The sequence below is a fragment of the Fundulus heteroclitus genome, chromosome 21 (assembly GCF_011125445.2).
Source record: "Fundulus heteroclitus isolate FHET01 chromosome 21, MU-UCD_Fhet_4.1, whole genome shotgun sequence".
Taxonomy (NCBI): domain Eukaryota; kingdom Metazoa; phylum Chordata; class Actinopteri; order Cyprinodontiformes; family Fundulidae; genus Fundulus; species Fundulus heteroclitus.
Genome location: NC_046381.1, coordinates 29,275,171 through 29,294,424, shown reverse-complemented (window position 1 = coordinate 29,294,424; position 19,254 = coordinate 29,275,171). Strand labels below are relative to the sequence as shown.

General features: G+C 39.6%; 1 protein-coding gene across 2 annotated transcripts in view; it reads right to left on the bottom strand.

Annotated features, from left to right (window-relative positions):
• Positions 1–3,787: 3,787 nt before the first annotated feature.
• LOC105932162 (NACHT, LRR and PYD domains-containing protein 12-like) overlaps positions 3,788–19,254 on the bottom strand; it is a 28,405-nt gene continuing 12,938 nt past the window's right edge. The window contains exons 6-12 of one of the 2 annotated variants that reach the window (XM_036125570.1): positions 18,392–18,568; positions 17,408–17,584; positions 16,662–16,838; positions 13,126–13,302; positions 8,443–8,619; positions 6,478–6,648; positions 3,788–5,405 (exon numbers count right to left, since the gene is read on the bottom strand). In XM_036125570.1, coding sequence (XP_035981463.1) covers positions 5,375–5,405; positions 6,478–6,648; positions 8,443–8,619; positions 13,126–13,302; positions 16,662–16,838; positions 17,408–17,584; positions 18,392–18,568 — 1,087 coding nt within the window. In that variant the 3' untranslated portion in view covers positions 3,788–5,374. The remainder of the gene's footprint in view (positions 5,406–6,477; positions 6,649–8,442; positions 8,620–13,125; positions 13,303–16,661; positions 16,839–17,407; positions 17,585–18,391; positions 18,569–19,254) is intronic. The other variant, XM_036125571.1, reaches the window with a different exon arrangement.

Here is a 19,254-nt window from a genome sequence, read left to right as displayed (position 1 = left end):
GATAAAAAACAATGCTGCTTTGTTTTTCATCATTAATTTGAGCATCAAATTAGTCTTCGACTGAGATTGTGCAGGATCTGCTGTTTGATAATTGATAGCTATTGTGTACTACAGTTTCCAATTTTAATACAAGACATTTGTTAAACTATAATATTGATAATGCAAATAGTATTAGGACAGAGTGGGTGTAGCTATTGTGTGCATATATAGGGCTGTAAAAGTATACACTTTTAAAGGGACATATCATTAACTTCTTCCTTTCTATATTGAAATCATTCAGTTGTAGTCCTATATAAAGTGGAACTGCAATGTATTGGTCTAAATTCCTCATTAATTTACCACCACATTCCCCCTTTTTACCCCTATTCTGAGGTTTATCTGACAGCAACTTGTTTTGGTGCTGTCTCTTTAAATCTAAATGATGCACACTTCACAAGCATCCTTGCTTGTGAAGTGCTTTGTCCTTCGTAGCTTGGACTACAAATAAATGTGGCAGCTTTGTGAAATTGATAAGCAGAATGTCCATAATCTTGTTTAACAGTTCTGCAACAAATACTGTGACATAATTGTTTAAAAAAGACTGAAAAGGCTTGAAAAATATGACCCAATCAGAAAATAAAGATATCTACGCAGCACTTGGAGAGACTACATAAAACTTTTCTGTATTCCTAGACACTCCAAATACACATAAAATGTATTTACGGGCTAAAAAGTGAATTTTGCATGATAGGCTCCCTTTACATTTTTCAGATTTTTTAACATTACTACCTAATCCATGTATTTCATTTTATGACAAAATGTAGTGCACACCAGTAAAGTGGAAGGGACGTTTTTACAACCTTCTACTTGTATTGGTATTAACCCCTCCTGAGTGAGAACATTGTAGAACCACTTCATTCACATTTTCTGGGGTACGTCTCCACCAACTTTGCACTACTACAGAAATATTTTCCCATAGTTCTTTTCAAGCTCAAGCCCCGTCCAATTGGATTTATGTAGACAAGGTTCTGCCATTGTGACAACACTTTTCCTTCTCAAGTTAGCTAAGGTTTATATCACCAAAGATTCAGAAACAGACAGACAAGAAAAAAGCCCCAAATTTTTAAGCTTCACTGAACTTTGCAGCTGCCCACATTGGCAAACTACAGCTGCTTAGACTGTTGGAGCTCAAAATCAAAAATGATATTTAAAGGAGTCAAGGTAACTCTCTTGAATCAAAGAACACTGCACAAACTATCAAACATGCAATGATAAGATCAAGCTTTAGACTTTACATAATGCTTTATGGCTGTTCTGCTGACAGTGGTACAGAGTTATTGCACCAAGTGGATCATATAATGAAGGAGAACCTGCTACAAATTCTTCAACCTCACCTCATATCAACAGCAAGTTGGCTGAAACTTGGACGTATTCAGTGGCTCCAATGGGCTAATATTTCAACTAACCCAAAACTGGGTTTGGAATAGATAAAAAAGAGTGAACTCGTTTCTCAAAGCTCTGACCTCAACCTTGTTCAAAATTTAAGGACTCTACTTACAATGAGGGTTCTGAAAGAAAAACATTAATAATCTGCTGTTATTGTCATCAATTTGATCCAAAATTGATGTGTCCATTTGAATCCCTTGCCTTGTGAACATCTGAAAAATACAGTTATTAATTATTTTTTTCTTTTGATTTCATCTACTAAATCTTACTTATATCAAAACTACAGGGAATTAAGATTTGTTATTTACATCCCGCAAAAAAATGGGCATCTGATGACAGCTATTAAGCAGAACACCAAGCAGAGGTACATGACAAGCACTTTTAATTCCTATTCCCTGGTGCAGATGAGAAAAAAGGTTTTGATGAATTCCCCAGGTATCAACTGGGACAATTATTGAATGTTGTTTTAGCATACCTCTTAACTATGTTTCTTTTTTCATGAGTTCATAAATTTTCGTTATCACCAGTATCAGCTACTGAGTTTGCATCAGGGAAACCCACAGTTTAAAATATGGAAAAAAGTTTTTTCTCCTATCTGTGTTGTGGGCCTACTCTTCCTCTTTCTAAATTCATCACATGAGAGTAGGCAGCGAGATTGCCACTGAAGGAGGTTGGGTCTGACACTCATGACAATCTGCATCAGCAAAAACTATGGGTTCCCACTGAATGTGGTGGCTCTATACTGCCACCTGCTGGTGAAAGCACACACTACACCACAAGGAGAATCTTCATATTAAATCCAACAATATTTCTCTTGTTGAGCTTATTTTTTCAAGAATATGTGATGGGTGGAATCCAACCCATGTCAATTAAAGCAGCAGTTCTAATGACTATACCATCATTTTCTGGAAATTCATAGACTTCAACTGAAAGTTCCCTTTGCAACTATGGAATAAGAGCTGGAGACTGAATAAATTGACTTTATGGTCTTTTTTTGTATAATCTCTGTACTGCAAGTCTTGTTTTCTAATTAAATTTAAAGGCACTGTTATTTGACTTTTTTAGCTATGTCAGTAGCTCACTCTTTCACAAAGTGTTTATGAAAGATTATCCCGTCCTGCATCTTCCAGCGAAAGAATGAAGAGTGTCCAAGATCCAGTTAAAAAAAATGCTAAATTCTACGATTCCAAGAGAAAGAAAAGACTGAAATGTCACTGGAAAATATAGTATAGTGTTCACTGAAGCGGAAGCTAAAGCTTCCGACGAGGCTCAGATGTGACTGCAGAGTTGATTGACGTGAATAAATGTTCTAAAATGAGGCTCTTAAAGTTTTTGTTGATTGGTGTATTTAATTAATAACGGTTGGGCTTCAATCACGCCGAGCTGCTGCTTTACTGCGAGGCATTACAGAGGGTCAGGCTTGGTACGGCATTATTTACAAGTGATTTAATAATTAACCAAACCGGCAGTATGATAGTTCTGCAATACTGCCAGTGGATGGTGCCACGTCTGTTTATATCTGTTCAGCCTAGTGCTGGATTCTATTTAGCCTAAAAAAGGACACTATCAAGATGAAAGTTGTTGGAAGATGTATATAACTTTATTTTATGATATATTTGGTCTTTTTATAAGCATATAACCTGGCTATATACCTTTAAAGCAGCAGAAGTAAAAGTTGCCTTAATTTTAAAATCTCACTGTTTTGCAGATCATTGTCCAAGTTGCACAATCATCCACCTCTTACAAGTTACACAAGCACTTTAAATGTTTGTTTAAGCCCATGTCATTTCACGAAAGGGATAGAAAATTATACATAGTCAGTCATAAAATTGTACTCAGAAAAAATACACAGAACATGCCAAAAGTATTTTTATTATACATATGTGATAATCATAAGATAAATGATGGTTATTACTTAATGATGATTATGTCCAAGGTCCCTAAAAATGAAAATACAGAGAAGCATCACAGATTATATTGCTAACTGTGATTATGTGGGGATGTATGAGATCCTGGGTTCAATCCCTAACATCTCCATTTGCTTTGGGGGGTGGTGGACTAGTGGTTAGAGCAGCACTCTCAGAAGGTTGCAAGTACCTGATTCAATCCCCGCAGACTACCACTGTGGGTCCCTGAGCAAGAGCCTTACCCCCAGTGTAACGTTTCTGGCACTGGAGCTGCTGATTGCAATCAGCACACCTGTGTCTGTCTCCGCCCTGGCTGCTTAAAAGCTCTGCTCCTCGCAGCCTCCAGTGCCAGAACGTCTCTAGCCACACGGTGAGCGCTTCCAGCCTTCTTTTGAATTCCTGTCTGTCTGCCTGTCAGTCTCTCGACCTGTTTTGCCTCTGTTTTTGAAAACCTGTCTGCCCCTTTTGGATTTGTCTGCCTGCCTGGGTCCTGCCTGTCAGCCTCAGAGAACTGGACTGCCTCACCGTGTTTCTGACCCCAGCCTGTCCGTGAGTAAAAACGAGTTTGCCTGTCCCCTGTCCGTCTGTGCTTTCTGGATTGTGACCTGGACGCTCTGTTGGATTCTCCCTTGGAAACCGCTGCCTGAGTTAAACGGATTTCCCCCTGACAAAGACCCGGACCGGACCTGGACAAAGAGCCCTGGATAACCCCCTCTCGGACGCCTTCGACATAAGGAGTCAGAGCTCTACCCTCAGCACGTCCAGGAGCGGCCAGTCGCAGAGTGCGAGCCGAGCCAGGGGACCGCGCCGCCAGCGTCAAAATAAAGACTGTTAATATTTTGTACTCACTTGTTTTCGGGTATTTCTTGGGTCCTCCTAAATTCATCACACCCAGATTGTTTCCTGGGCAGCAATCTGGGATGGGTTAAATGCAGAAGACAAATTTCATTGGAATGTACGATTGCAATGGTTTTTATTGGTTTTGCCTATTGTTTTTAATGAAGTTAGAGTTTTTTGTCACGATACTGTTATTTCTGCTGGTTTTGTGGTTGCAATGTATGGATCTGATTTGATTGTATTTTTGTGGGAGTGAAGTACTGTTGCAAATGTGGGATTATATGCCCTATTTAAAACTGTGTTTTTAGCAAGAACCTAATCAGGCACTAGTTTAACCAGTCAGCAAGTTCTATCCCCCTGGATGCTGATTGGTCAGTTTAGGTATGTGTGAATAAGTGATAAGTTTATTTAAATTTTTTCTGCATTGTACTTATTTAAAGACAGCTGATGGAGTGCTTTGAAATTACCCTGAAGAAGGCCACATGCCGAAATGTGTTGGTCTGTCAATAAAGTATGGTCCCGACCCTTCAAGTCTTGAAGTTGTCAACCAGTTAATTTATGCTCTTCGAAAGTTGGTGAACTTGTGCCAGAAACATTTTGATCTCTGAGGAATGCCCTGTGTGAGCAGACAGGGAAATGCATGTGTCACATGGCCAATGCATGAGTGGAGAGCCCTGCTCACATATAGCTGAAATTAGCATTTACATTTTTCTACAATACTGTTTTTTAATCATCTTTATTGTCATTGCAACATACATTCCAATGAAATTTGTTCTCTGCTTTTAATCCATCCCCTTGAAGGGTATGTGGGAGAACCCAGAACCTGCAGGACACAAGCGCAATGATCTAACCACTAGGCCAGCACTCCCCCAATCCATGCACAAAGACAAAGGGTCAGACTCAAACCCAGGAACTTCTTGCTGCAAGGCAACAGCGCTACCCACATACATACCTTTTTGAGAGAAACCAAAAGGTATGTACCTGAAAATAAGACCAACTTTACAGTTTCAACAAATTCAATAAAAAAAAATACATGTTGCCACTAAATAAAGCTTAGTTTTCATTTGGTCATCACCCAAAGAGTTAAACAATATCAGATAATAAATGACAGACAATCAAATAAACAGGATTAAAATCTCTTTAAACTCAAATTGCCGCAGCTTGAATCTCTGTTGATCAGCAGGACATAGATCGGCTGTTCTCCTCTACAAAGATGATACCAGGGACCACCACTCCCTGCAGAGAGAAGGAGCAACAGAGATGATCAGTGAGTGTTTCCAGCCTCTCTCCATCAGCTGTCAGTCAGTAAATAAATGTGACTATAAGTCGCATTTATTTAGAAATTTATTTCACACAATCCAAGACTAAAAACTGACATTTAATCTGGTAGCACAATTTATTCAATTGCACAGCTGCATCCACAATCTCCTGAATAATATGGAACATACCTGGGAGATTGAAAGGAGTAAATTAGAACAACAAGCCATCAACTCCAACCTGGAAAGTTCTCGCAGACTATATTGGTGTAATTATGCTGAAATTAGACTGTGAGTGTAACTGTTCTATGTGCTAAGCTAACCGTATGACATGGATTTTTCAGAGCAACATAAAGCTGACGTGCATCAGCAAAGTTGTAAACTGCCTGGACAACAGACCTGTAGCTAGTGCTAGCTGTTATTAGCTTTACGGACAGCCCAATAACAGGGTTCTGTCATAGTCTGTTTCCTTCGAGCTGGACCCATCAACACTCCGCAGTGTGAATGCATACTGAAACAGTGAAACAACATATGTACATGTGTTCAGTCTTTGTTATTTATAAGTTAATGTTTTAATTCATTTTTAAGTGTCGCAAGAGCAGAATATAAATTTCGTAGGCCTAGAGCTCCCTCTTGCAGCTAATGGATGGTAATGTTTACTACTTTGTTCATGTTGGTCAGTATGATTTACTATTTAAAATTGATATATGTCAAACCTGACAATAAGTTGCAGGATCGGCCAAACTATTAAAAAAGTGGAGTTTTAGTCAGAAAAATACGGTGCTCAGAGTAGCTTCTCTCTACTCAGAGTAAATTGGTCATTCTTTCTGAAACGGGGCCCAGCAGTCATCCCATTAACACAAACACAGGAACACAAGCTTATTGCTCATCTGATGGGCTGTTGTCTTTGTATCTAATCAGGAAGACTGTCATCATTCTCCTCCCACTGAGAAGTTGTAGTTTTACTGGAAACACTGGATCTTTGCTTTGGTACCAACTAGGTTCAGTACAGTTCTCGACAGCAATTGGACTCACTCCAATCATCTACTTACACAGATTTCAGTTTGAAGTCTGGACTCTTTACAAGATCCTCCAGCTGCTGAACATCTGACTCCTTCAGGTTGTTGAAGCTCAGGTCCAGTTCCGTCAGATGGGAGGGGTTGGACTTCAGAGAAGACACCAGAGAAGCACAGCTGATCGCTGACACCCTGCAGCGCTGCAACCTGAATAAGGAAAAAATATGTGAGCTGAAACCAACTGGATGCAGGATAAAGCAGTCCAACATAACCTATTTAAAAGCTGTCATTGAGGAAAAACCCCACTGTGTCGAAATCCAACCATCCAGCTGCTAATAGTGGAGCTGATTGGCAGGGACACCAAATCTTAACAATGCCTCAATCTTCCTGTCCAGAGCAATCAAGCCCCTCTGGCTTCACTACTGAAAGATGCAGCAGCAGGGGCATGCTTTGGTGGAGCAGTTGTTAGCACGCACGATCCATGTACGGAGGCCTTAGTCCTTGTCAAGTGGTTCCTACTTTTTTGTTTGGGATTTAAACTGCAGGTTTCCCCTACTTGAAAAGGCAGCTTGCTTCCAGAGATTTCACAGGATTTCACTTAGAAAACCAAAGTTAATTATTTCCCTTTTTTATTCTGTTTTATTTGAAAGTTGAGTCAACAATAGTAGCATTAGTAGTAGGTGAAAAACCTGTAAACATAAACACACAGAAACCAACGATTAACACCCATGAAATAACTAAAAGTTATCCCTGAACCAAAATATATCATAAGATTTAAACCCAAAATCAAACATATTTAAAGTATTATTCAGTGATAATTTACATGCTAGTATTCATTTACTTTTCTCAAACATTTTAAATAATTACTTTTTTAACATTTCATAACATTTTAACATTTCAATCTGAATGCACCATAAATTAATATATAATCTATATTCAAACAATTTGTGGCTCACTGGCTCCTTCTCTTTGGAACAAACTTTCCTACAGTGTCTTCACCCAGCCAACCACCCTCACAGTCCTCTTTGCTACCCAGTGAGTGAACATCTCCCAACTAATCCCTTGATTATCTTCACCTGGAGTTTGCTACCTCCAGGTTGGGAGACACCCTCACCTATACTCAGTAAGAGAAGGGCAGGGCAAGAATTCAGCTCAACAGTCCTTGACATGGCCAACCCAGGTTCAACTTGGACCTGTGGTCATTTGCCATATGTTTCTCCCCCTCTCTAAGAATGTCTTTCCTGTCAGCCCACTATACAAAAAACAAGCCACTAATGCTGTATAAACCTAAAAAAAGAAAAGAAAGATGCAGCAGCAGAACCGGGAGCCCTGAGCCCCATACTGAGGATGAGACCGGGAGAAATCATGTCCCTTTTCCACTGATTCCGCTCTGGAAAAGAGGCATAGGTTTTACAGTTTCTCACAGATTTTTTTTACTGTAAATGTCACACAGTAATAGGTAATAGTGGCACAACACTAATGGGCAAAAGTTGGGCTAAACCCACCACCAGGAGGCGTTCACCACCTTATGGTTGAAAACCAACAGAAAAAGAGTAGAGATGATGTAAGGCAAGCAGAGCCATGTAAAAATGGCAATGAAAAAGCAGCATTAGAGAGGTTCTGAGATTCTTCCTGTGCTCCACACCGCTGCCTATGTTGGCTCAACATTATTAAATCATTTAGCTGGGAATAAGAGTGGGAGTTTCCAGCATTATCAGCTCCAGGTCCACTGGATTTTGGAAAGTTCTATGATAGTTGCAACCCTAAACTGAAATTCAACTCATTCTTTCATGTTTTCTGCTTATTATTTAATAAATCGTGGCAGGAAGTTGGAAAATGGAAGAAACTTTAACTGGACCAAATAAGCAAAGAAGAAACCAGACTTTACCAAGAAGTTCCTCGGTGTGGATCAGTAGAATGTCAGCCATTTGTCTGCAGTTTAGTGTTGACACAACCTTTACATAGGAAACAGCAGTACTAAACTTAAACATGGAGTCTGACCTCAATATCTGTAGTTTACAGAGGGGAGTCTGGAGAAAACCGCAAAGCTCCTTCACTCCAGCATCTTTCAGGTCTTGGTTCTGACTTAGGTCCAGTTCTGTTAGATGGGAGGGGTTGGACTTCAGAGCTGGGCCCAGGGAAGCACAGCTGGTCTCTGTCAAACTGCACCTCCTCAATCTGAATAAAGAATAAAAGATGTGAGCTGGAGCCAACAGGATGTAGGTAAAAACAGAAATATGAACAATAAAAAACAAAAATGTATAAAATGTATTGGACTAAATGTTCCAGAAACATGATACATTGATGTATAATATTTGATCCAATAAAACTGATTTAAAGGGTTAAAACAAGTAGAACCAAAACATGTTATTATGACGTGTTTTTAGAATATTTTAGTCGGGCCTTCAGTGGTTCTGAGCTGGAATTAAAATGGACTTCAATAATCTGTGACATCAGGGCTGTTAATTAATGCTGTTGTGATTTGAATGGAAGAAGCTCATTCCACAGTGACAGTAACCTTCTATTGAGAGGAACAGGGGGATTTATATGAAGGATTAACGGCTGCAATAATTTCACTTCACTCATTTCTAAACACATAAACACATGACTGAGAACAGAACCAGTTCTACCTTTTTTGTTGTTAGACAGGATACTGCATTATAAACAGAACCTGTCTGATATCAATGTTCTTGCCAAAGAAACCACAACAAATTCCCAACAAACATCAGATTTCTTCACCCAACCATCCAAGCTGATATTTATCTGAAGGTCCACAGTTCAGAGCTCAATGTTGCTTTGGTTAAAAAGTTGGAGCCAATAACAAATGGACTTTTTCCTGTTTTTACTTAGCAGAGCCAAATTGACCAAATTTCAGATTATCATAAAAAAGCTTTTTATTCTTTCCTGGGCTTTCCTACTTGGTCTCTGACTCCTTTATTATCCGTTATATTAGATAATGCTGGATTCATGGAGAGGATATTTACAGGTAGTGTGCAGTCATTTCAACAAGTCATCCCATTGTTTAGATACTGGCTCACTGAAAATGAGCTGAACAATACTGGGAAAACATGGCTGTACAATGAGCAGACAGGACTCACAGGACTGGTTATGAAAAGTTTTATTTCAGCCCCGCAGAAAGCCCAACACCACTCCCATATCTGTCATGGTGGTTTATCTGAACATTTTCTCCCCATGGTTCTGACCTCCTCAACCTTCTTTGTCCTATGCTGGTGACGATTCTTAGTCATTCAGGTCATGGTCATTCCAAAAAAGTAAAAAAACAACAACAAAACAAATGGACTTTTTTCTGAAGTTGGAAGATGTTTCGCTTCCTATCCAGAAAGCTTTCTCAATTCAAAATGTCTGGAAAAGTGTGGTGCTCCAACAAGGGCCTTGTAATGGCTTAGATAACATACCAATTACACCGAAACAGATCCCCCCCTTGGGGCTCGGTTAAATGGGGAATCGTTAAGGTTGTTGTTGGCCTGGTTTACAACAGCGATGTTTTGATTACCCGTATGAGGATTGAGGTTATAGTTGTGTCGTAAGTTTTTCAGTGTTGGAACCTAAGTCCTCCTTCTCTGTTTAAAGTTGTTTTTTCTCTCTTAACTTAGATGGCTCCCTTCACGCCCCTTTCAAACCATCTGTCTTCTTTGTCCAAAATGTGAACATTTTGGTCCTCAAAAGAGTGTCCTTTGTCCTTAAGGTGTAGGTGGACAGCAGAGTCTTGTCCTGAGGAGGTAGCTCTCCTGTGTTGAGCCATGCGTCTGTGGAGAGGTTGTTTAGTTTCTCCAATATAAAGATCAGAACATTCCTCACTGCACTGAACTGCATACACCATTCCGCTCATCTTAGGATTGGGGGTTTTGTCCTTGGGATGCATCAGCCTCTGCCTAAGGGTCCTGTTTGGTTTGAAATGTACTGGGATTTTAGGTTTGAAGAAAATCCTCTTGAGTTTGTCAGAGACTCCAGCAACATGTGGGATGACGATGCTTTTGCATTTATTCTTCTCATCATTATGTTCTGCAGCATGTCTTTTGGATTTTCTTGCTGATTTGACAAAAGCCCAGTTAGGGTACCCACAGGTTTGGAGGGCATCTTTAGGCCCGTTTACACTACACTTTTTTAACCGAGTCGAGACCAGTCCGAGCTCGATAACCGAGATAACTCTTGTGTGTAAATGGTCAGCAGACTGAACTGGACTGCGCTAGACATAACTGGACCGCACTAACTGCAGACCAGTTCCAGAGTAGGTCTTGGACTGTTTTTTTTAATCCCAGTTTTCTGATAACGAAGAGCGCAAGAGCAGACCGCGTCATCCCCTTACAGTCAGCTGACTGTCCGCGTTTTTTTCCGGCGTGTCTGGGTGCACATCCCGATTCACACTACATTCAGACAAATATCAGACATTCATAATAATACTAGCTCCCTTACCATGCCACACGATTTCAAGAGATGATTCTGCTTAGCAGTGTGATGAACCTCAGTGTCTGTCGTTGTTTCCTGCGTCTGTAAATCCTTATTAGACGTTCGTTTGTCTTATCCATGTCCCAAAAGCCGACTCTATGTCTAACCATAACATCCTGAATGTTACGGGCGCCGCCATTTTGATTTGCTTGGTCCCGCCTTCAATCCCAGAGAGGAGCAGTACCGCAGATCGTCACTAGGAGGCGAGGAGCAACCAAGGAACCGGGATAGTGTGGTGTGTAAACGGTCGTCTCAGCTTGGTTAACTGATCCAAGCTCAGACTGGTCTCGGCTCGGTTAAAAAAGTGTAGTGTAAACGGGCCTTTTGATGTGTTACTGTTCTTTGTGCTTCCCTTCTGTTTTAGTGGGGCTGATATCCATAGGTGGGGGTTATGCTTACAGCCCAACACCGTACAGAACGTTTGGTATTTGCCAGAGAACACCAAGATTGGTAAATTGGCCACTGGCACCCTGTGCTCTTCACAGATGAAAGCAGGTTCACATTGAGTCTAGAGACGGTGTGGAGAACATTCGTCTGCCTGTAACATCCTCCAGGATCACCGGTGGGTCAATAATGGTGTGGGGTGGCATTGGTTTGGGGGGCTGCACAGCCCTTCGTGTGCACACCAGAGGTAGACAGACTGCCATTAGGTACAGAGATCCTCAGACCCATTAGCCCCATTTACATTACCCTTGTTAAACCGAGCCGAGACCAGTCCGAGCTTGGATCAGTTAACCAAGCCGAGACGACCGTTAACACACCACACTATCCCGGTTCCATGGTTGCGCTCCTCGCCTCCTTGTGACGATCTGCGGTACTGCTGCTCTCTGGGATTGAAGGCGGGATAAAGCAAATCACAATGACGACGCCCGTAACATTCAGGATGTTATGGTTGGACAAAGTCGGCTTTTGGCATGTGGATAAGACAAACAAACGTCTAATAAGGATTTACAGACGCAGGAAACAACGACAGACGCTGAGGTTCATCACACTGCTAAGCAGAATCATCTCTGGAAATTGTGTGGCATGGTAAGGAAGCTAGTATTATTATGAATCTCTGAATTTTTTTCTGAATGGAGTGTGAATCGGGACGTGCAGCCAGGCACGCCGAAAAAAAACGCGGACAGTCAGTTGACTGTAAGGGGATGACGCGGTCTGCTCATGCACTCTTCGTGATCAAATAACCGGGACAAAAAAAAAAAACAGGCCGAGACTACACCAGGAACTGGTCTGTATTTAGCGCGGTCCGGTTATGTCTAGCTCGGTTCAGTTCAGTCTGCTTACCGTTTACACTCAAAAGTTATCTCGGTTACCGAGCTCGGACTGGTCTCAGCTCGGTTAAAAAAGGGTAGTGTAAACGGGGTAATTGTGAGTCCATATGCTGGTGCGGTTGGCCCTGGGTTCCTCCTAATGCAAGACAATGCTAGACCTCATGTGGGTGGAGTGTGTCAGCAGTTCCTGCAAGATGAAGGCATTGCTGCTATGGACTGGCCTGTCCGTTCCCCAGACCTGAATCCAATTGAGCACATCTAGGACATGATGTCTCGCTCCATCCACCAACGGCACGTTGCACCACAGACTGTCCAGGAGTTGGGGGATGTGTTAGTGCAGGTCAGCTTATTTTCTTCTCATTGGCAAGATTAACTTGCTAATAATAATATCAATATTAGCAATTCAGTATACAGTAAAACCAGCTGTTACCTCAATGACACACATGCTTATAGTACTTAGAATTGCTAGGTTTGGTACAATGCATCATTCTAAAGCAGCACAAAACATAAACAAAAAGACTATTTTCGGTTTGCATCTTAAAGTACATTACTTTTCTGCAACTTTGCATTAACCTCAGTATTTGAGCTTTAATCTCTCACTATTACAATTCTGCTTTACATCGGGCCCTCTAGCTTGTCTGCACTTGCATGTGCATATCCTCAATCATCCAAGTCATTGCACCTACAACATTAACTCAATCAATGGGTTTCTGTGAACCATTTCAACACCTTATCCAGGAGTTGCTGTTATTAAGCAATAAATCATGGCAGGAAGTTGAAAAAGAAAGAAATTTTAACTGGACACAAGCAGTGATGAAGACACCAGACTATACCATGAGGATGCTCAGTGTCGATGAGTAGAATATCAGCCATTGGTCTGCAGTTTAGTGTCAACACAAACTTTACATCAGAAACATCAGCACTAAACTTAAGCATGGAGTCTGACCTCAACATCTGTAGTCTGCAGAGGGGAGTCTGGAGAAAACCGCAAAGCACCTTCACTCCAGCATCTTTCAGGTCTTGGTTCTGACTGAGGTCCAGTTCTGTCAGATGGGAGGGGTTGTTCTTCAGAGCTGAGTCTAGAAAAGCACAGCTGACCTCTGACAATCTGCAGCTCCTCAATCTGAATAAAGAATAAAAGATGTGAGCTGAAGCCATGCAGGTTCAAACTGAAATATGAACAAATAAATAGTGAAAATGTAGAAAATTAATTTCCCTGAATGTAAAAGTTACTGAAACACGATGAAGTGATGTCCAAATTATGATCCAGTAAACCAAGTAGAAGCAGAACATGTTATAATGACATGTGAAGGTCCAGATCAAGGCATGTTTATTAGTCTCCACTTTGAGAAATGGATGTTGGAAAATGGGCAGGGCTTCAGCACAATAAAGAAATATAGCACCACTAGCAACATCAATGGCAATAGTAAATAGATGTGGAAAAGGTGGAGTCAAAATCCTTCAATACATCCCAGCATTTATCTTGGTTTCTGTTCTTCTCCTGCTGACCGCATTTTTAATAGTTTGATTGAAGGAGGAATGAATGAATATTCAATACAATTGTGTTTCCATAAAGGAACCCTGCAACTTCTCCCTGACTTCAATTAAACACCATCAGAGAACAGTTCCTGTTTTGTCTCCAAATGAATGTCGTAGCCTGAGACATAGTGACCTTCCTGATCTTTACACTTTGAAAATCCCCTGTGATAAACAACACGTGTCATTAGAATACCTCGGTCTGAATTTCGGTGGTTCTGCTGGGATTAAAATTGACTTTAATAACTAAACTGTCTGTAATGTCAAGACTAACAATATCTGGACTCTTCATGGATAAGTGTCTATGGCAACCATGATCTACCTGTATCTAGTTGATTTGGTTTAGTTTTGCTTAACGCTCCTAAGCGTTAGGACAGTAGCTACGTTTACATGGACAAAAGTAATTGGAATAAAGGGCTGAATAGAATAAAAATGCATAATGTAAACATGCCAATTGGAATATTGTGATCAGATTTAGCTGAATCGGAATAAAATTGTTTTCCAAATAAGACGGGTGGTTTATGCTCCTTGACCATCCAATTGTCATCCATGTAAACTCTTTGTCAGGATCAAGTTATTCTGAAGTTGGGAAGATGACCTTAGTGCACATGTTTGCGCTAAAATTAAAACTACTAATACTAATGGAATAATATGGAACAAAGCTGGCTGTACTCCAAATACAACCTTTCTATTAGAAACACTAAATAAGCACAAAATAATTATTTATTCATTAAGGTTTCAACCATAGTTAGAACCTGTTATAAGTCCAGCCTGGGCACTCGGAAGACAAACTCGTATGCTACTGCTTTGTTTTGTTGTCCAGCAAAGATGGAAATACTTCTTCGTCTGTTTTTTTTTTCAGGGAAATTTGATAACTGAACATATCAGAGTGGTTCTATTCTAAAAAACAACAACAAAAAAAAAAACAGGTGCATATAAACGCACATCATGATCGGATTCAATGATTCTGTACCCGTAACGGTACAATCAGATTATTTTTTGTTTTTTAATCCGAATAAATTTCAATCTGGTCGTGAAGTTTTGTGAATGCAAACATAGCTGGCGGGTCTGATGAGATGAGATTTTATCCACTAGTTACAACCAAAGTGAGAAGAACACCTTCTCAGTTCGCTAAACATCTGTGAGCAGTCCATCATTACTGACATCAAGTAAAACGAGCAAAAGGCCCACATTGGACTTTGGTTGGGAACATTTAAACTTCAGCTTCCAGAACCTCCCAGATCTTGGATGGAACCAAGCAGCATTGGAACATTTCGTTTAATTTTAATTTATTTGAATTAATACAAAGCAAATTCATCAACATGTCAGCTTAAAGCATCAATGTAAATATGCCAGATTTAGCAAAACAGCTCATTTGCATCCGCTGTTTTAGGGCAGGTAAGAACAGTGAACCTTAAACAAGACACAATGGGAGAGAACAGAGTGGAAACGAACAGATGTTAACAATATCTGGACTCTTCATGGATAAGTGTCTATGGCAACCATGATCTACCTGTATCTAGTTGATTTGGTTTAGTTTTGCTTAACGCTCCTAAGCGTTAGGACAGTAGCTACGTTTACATGGACAAAAGTAATTGGAATAAAGGGCTGAATAGAATAAAAATGCATAATGTAAACATGCCAATTGGAATATTGTGATCAGATTTAGCTGAATCGGAATAAAATTGTTTTCCAAATAAGACGGGTGGTTTATGCTCCTTGACCATCCAATTGTCATCCATGTAAACTCTTTGTCAGGATCAAGTTATTCTGAAGTTGGGAAGATGACCTTAGTGCACATGTTTGCGCTAAAATTAAAACTACTAATACTAATGGAATAATATGGAACAAAGCTGGCTGTACTCCAAATACAACCTTTCTATTAGAAACACTAAATAAGCTCAAAATAATTATTTATTCATTAAGGTTTCAACCATAGTTAGAACCTGTTATAAGTCCAGCCTGGGCACTCGGAAGACAAACTCGTATGCTACTGCTTTGTTTTGTTGTCCAGCAAAGATGGAAATACTTCTTCGTCTGTTTTTTTTCAGGGAAATTTGATAACTGAACATATCAGAGTGGTTCTATTCTAAAAAACAAAACAAAAAAAAACAAAAAACCAGGTGCATATAAACGCACATCATGATCGGATTCAATGATTCTGTACCCGTAACGGTACAATCAGATTATTTTTTGTTTTTTAATCCGAATAAATTTCAATCTGGTCGTGAAGTTTTGTGAATGCAAACATAGCTGGCGGGTCTGATGAGATGAGATTTTATCCACTAGTTACAACCAAGGTGAGAAGAATGCCTTCTCAGATCGCTAAACATCTGTGAGCAGTCCATCATTACTGACATCAAGTAAAACGAGCAAAAGGCCCACATTGGACTTTGGTTGGGAACATTTAAACTTCAGCTTCCAGAACCTCCCAGATCTTGGATGGAACCAAGCAGCATGGGAACATTTCATTTAATTTTAATTTATTTGAATTAGGACAATGCACATTCATCAACATGTCAGCTTAAAGCATCAATGTAAATATGCCAGATTTAGCAAAACAGCTCATTTGCATCCGCTGTTTTAGGGCAGGTAAGAACAGTGAACCTTAAACAAGACACAATGGGAGAGAACAGAGTGGAAACAAACAGATAAGATGTCAATAACATAAAATTACAAAAAAGCTCTGGTGTTTATTCTAGTAATGAGTTTTTTTGCTTATAAAATCTGTTAGAGGAGGAGCAAGTACATTTAAAACTTTAAAAACAAGGCATGCATCCAAAAATATCTGATGACATTCAAAGTCTAAAATGTTGTACTTACTTAAAATGTTACAATAATGATAACGGAACAGCAGTTTACTATAAACAATGTCTGCAGTTTAATGTCAACACAACTTTCATATCAAACAAAATATTAGCACTAAACTAAAACATGGAGTCTGACCTCAATATCTGTAGTTTACAGTGGGGGGTCTGGAAAAAACCACAGAGCTCCTTCACTCCAGCATCTTTCAGGTCTTGGTTCCAGCTTAGGTCCAGTTCTGCCAGATGTGAGGGGTTGGACTTTAGAGCTGAGCCTAGAGACACACAGCTGATCTCTGACAAACGACAGCTCCTCAATCTGAATAAAGAGTAAAACATGTGAGCTGAACAGGATGCAGTTAAAAAACCCAAACATGAAAAGATAATAATTAAAATGTAGAACATAAATTTTCATGAATGTAAAAGTCCAAAAATAATGATAGCTGATGGCTAATATTTAATCTAGTTAAATTTATTTAAAGAGGTAAACCAAGTACAAACAGGATGTTATCATGACATGTGAACTTCCACATCAAAGTGTGTCTCCCCTTGGAGCAATTAGTTTTGGATATAGGACAGGGCTTCAACACAATACAGAAAAATAATAACACAAGCAACTTCAACTGCAATAGCCAAGCATGTGAAAAAGCCCCGTTTTTCCACTGCTTGTTTTGGCTGGGCTGTACTCAGCTATGCCTCCTTGTGAGCATAACAACCATTACTATTTAGTTTTGTTTTTTCAGGTCAAGCCTGTTATTTTTTTGCATCTGCTCCAGAGAAGGGTCAAACACAATAAAGTGTTGACACTTAACTGAAGCCCTTCAGTATAGTGTCAACACAACTTCCACATCAGAAATTTCGGCACTGGACTAAAACGTGGAGTCTGACCTCAATATCTGTAGTTTACAGAGGGGAGTCTGGAGAAAACTACATAGCTCCTTCGTTGAGGCATCTTTCAGGTCTTCATTCCAGCTCAGGTCCAGTTCTGTCAGATGGGAGGGGTTGGACTTCAGAGCCGAGCCCAGAGAAGCACAGCTGATCACAGACAAACGGCAGCTCCACAAGCTAAATAACAAATAAAAGATGTGAGCTGAAGACAACAGGATGCAGGTTATCAATCAATGAATTAATCTAGGGTTGATTGATCTCATTGATCGACTAATGATTAATTGATTAGCAATCTTTTGCCTAAAAACCTTAGTGTCCAAATAAATATAATAAAATAAAATAATAGAATTAGATAAAATATATGAAATACCAATAATCCCCATTAAAAGCTCCTACCATCAACCATAGTTTTGGCATCATGTTACTTTTTTTTTACCGTAATGCGCTTTGCTTTTCTGTCACCACACCCTTGCCTTCTGAGGACATCAGTGAGTTTTGGTTGAGAAGTTGACTCTGCTCTGCAGTGCTAACTGGCTGAATGAGAGCTATTTAGCTGACAACTTAAGGAGCTTGTTGAGTGTTTATATTTAAAAACAGAACCATATAAAGAGCATTGTTTGTTTTTTTTGTTGTTTCTACTGCAGATTTCCTTTTGCATGTAATTTTAGCTGAAAGTTTCTAGTTAAATAATCATCAGTTTATTGATTGAAGAATTTCAGTAAGACTTTTTTTCCATTTTTCTACATCGCTCCAAAAATGTTGGAGTATAGACAATGTTATAGTAAATATAAACAAATATTAATATTCTGAATATCTAAAATAATGAAAATAATAATTTACAAGGTAAAATCTTTTGTTTTACATTTGTAAAACAGGTAGTTTTAAAAGAACATATTAGACTGAATTCATTAATTCAAACAAGCATTTAAGCATTGAATGCTTTTTCATTGAATGGAGTTACTTGGATAAATAGATAAAACTAACCTGAGGATCCTCACTTTACAGACTGAACTCTTCAGTATCTCACACAGATGCTTCATTCCAGCGTCTCGAACTCCATCGATCTCTCTAATTTCCACTTCAGCCACAGGAGAGTATTTGGACTTCAAAGCTGAGGCTACAACTTCACATTCAGTCTCTGAGAGTTTACAGCCATAAAGTCTGTGATTAGGAGAAAAATAAAGTCAGTTCTAATTAAATCAGACAATCTTTGATAAACAGACTAAAATAGCATGACTACACAGTCATGTCATCATCTGATGGACATCAAAAGAGTGAATCTCTTGATCATGGTTTGTGTTGTTATGGTCTTGTTTTGGGTTCAGGTCATGGTTGACGCCTGTTTCTACTGCAGGCCTGAAGTCGCTCTGATTTGGTTAAAAGCTTAATTAAACAGAGTGATGGAGATGAACAGAGAAGCTAAGCAACACTTTAAAACATCTTAGGATTCCTGTTTGTACAGGACACAGAAGGTGTTAGCAGCAGCCATCTTGGCTGCAAACCTCCCTGTTTCTTCATGCTGAGCTCTGATACAGAAACAATCTGGAAACAGAGAAGCTGTACATAACATGACTTTAAACACATTATTTTCATTGGAAGATGATGGAACATTTTTATTCTGTGTACTTTATTTAATTTATTAAATAAAACAAAGATACATAGTTTATAAAGTCATTATAAATGGATAAATACACTGCTCAAAGAAATTACAGGAGGACTTTGAAAACACATCAGATCGCAATTGGAAAAAACTAATCCTATCAACTCCTTCATCCTCCAGGAACTGCCTGCACCTCCTACCACATGAGGCCCCAGTGGGTTACAGAGTGGTCCACTCAGTAGAGCTC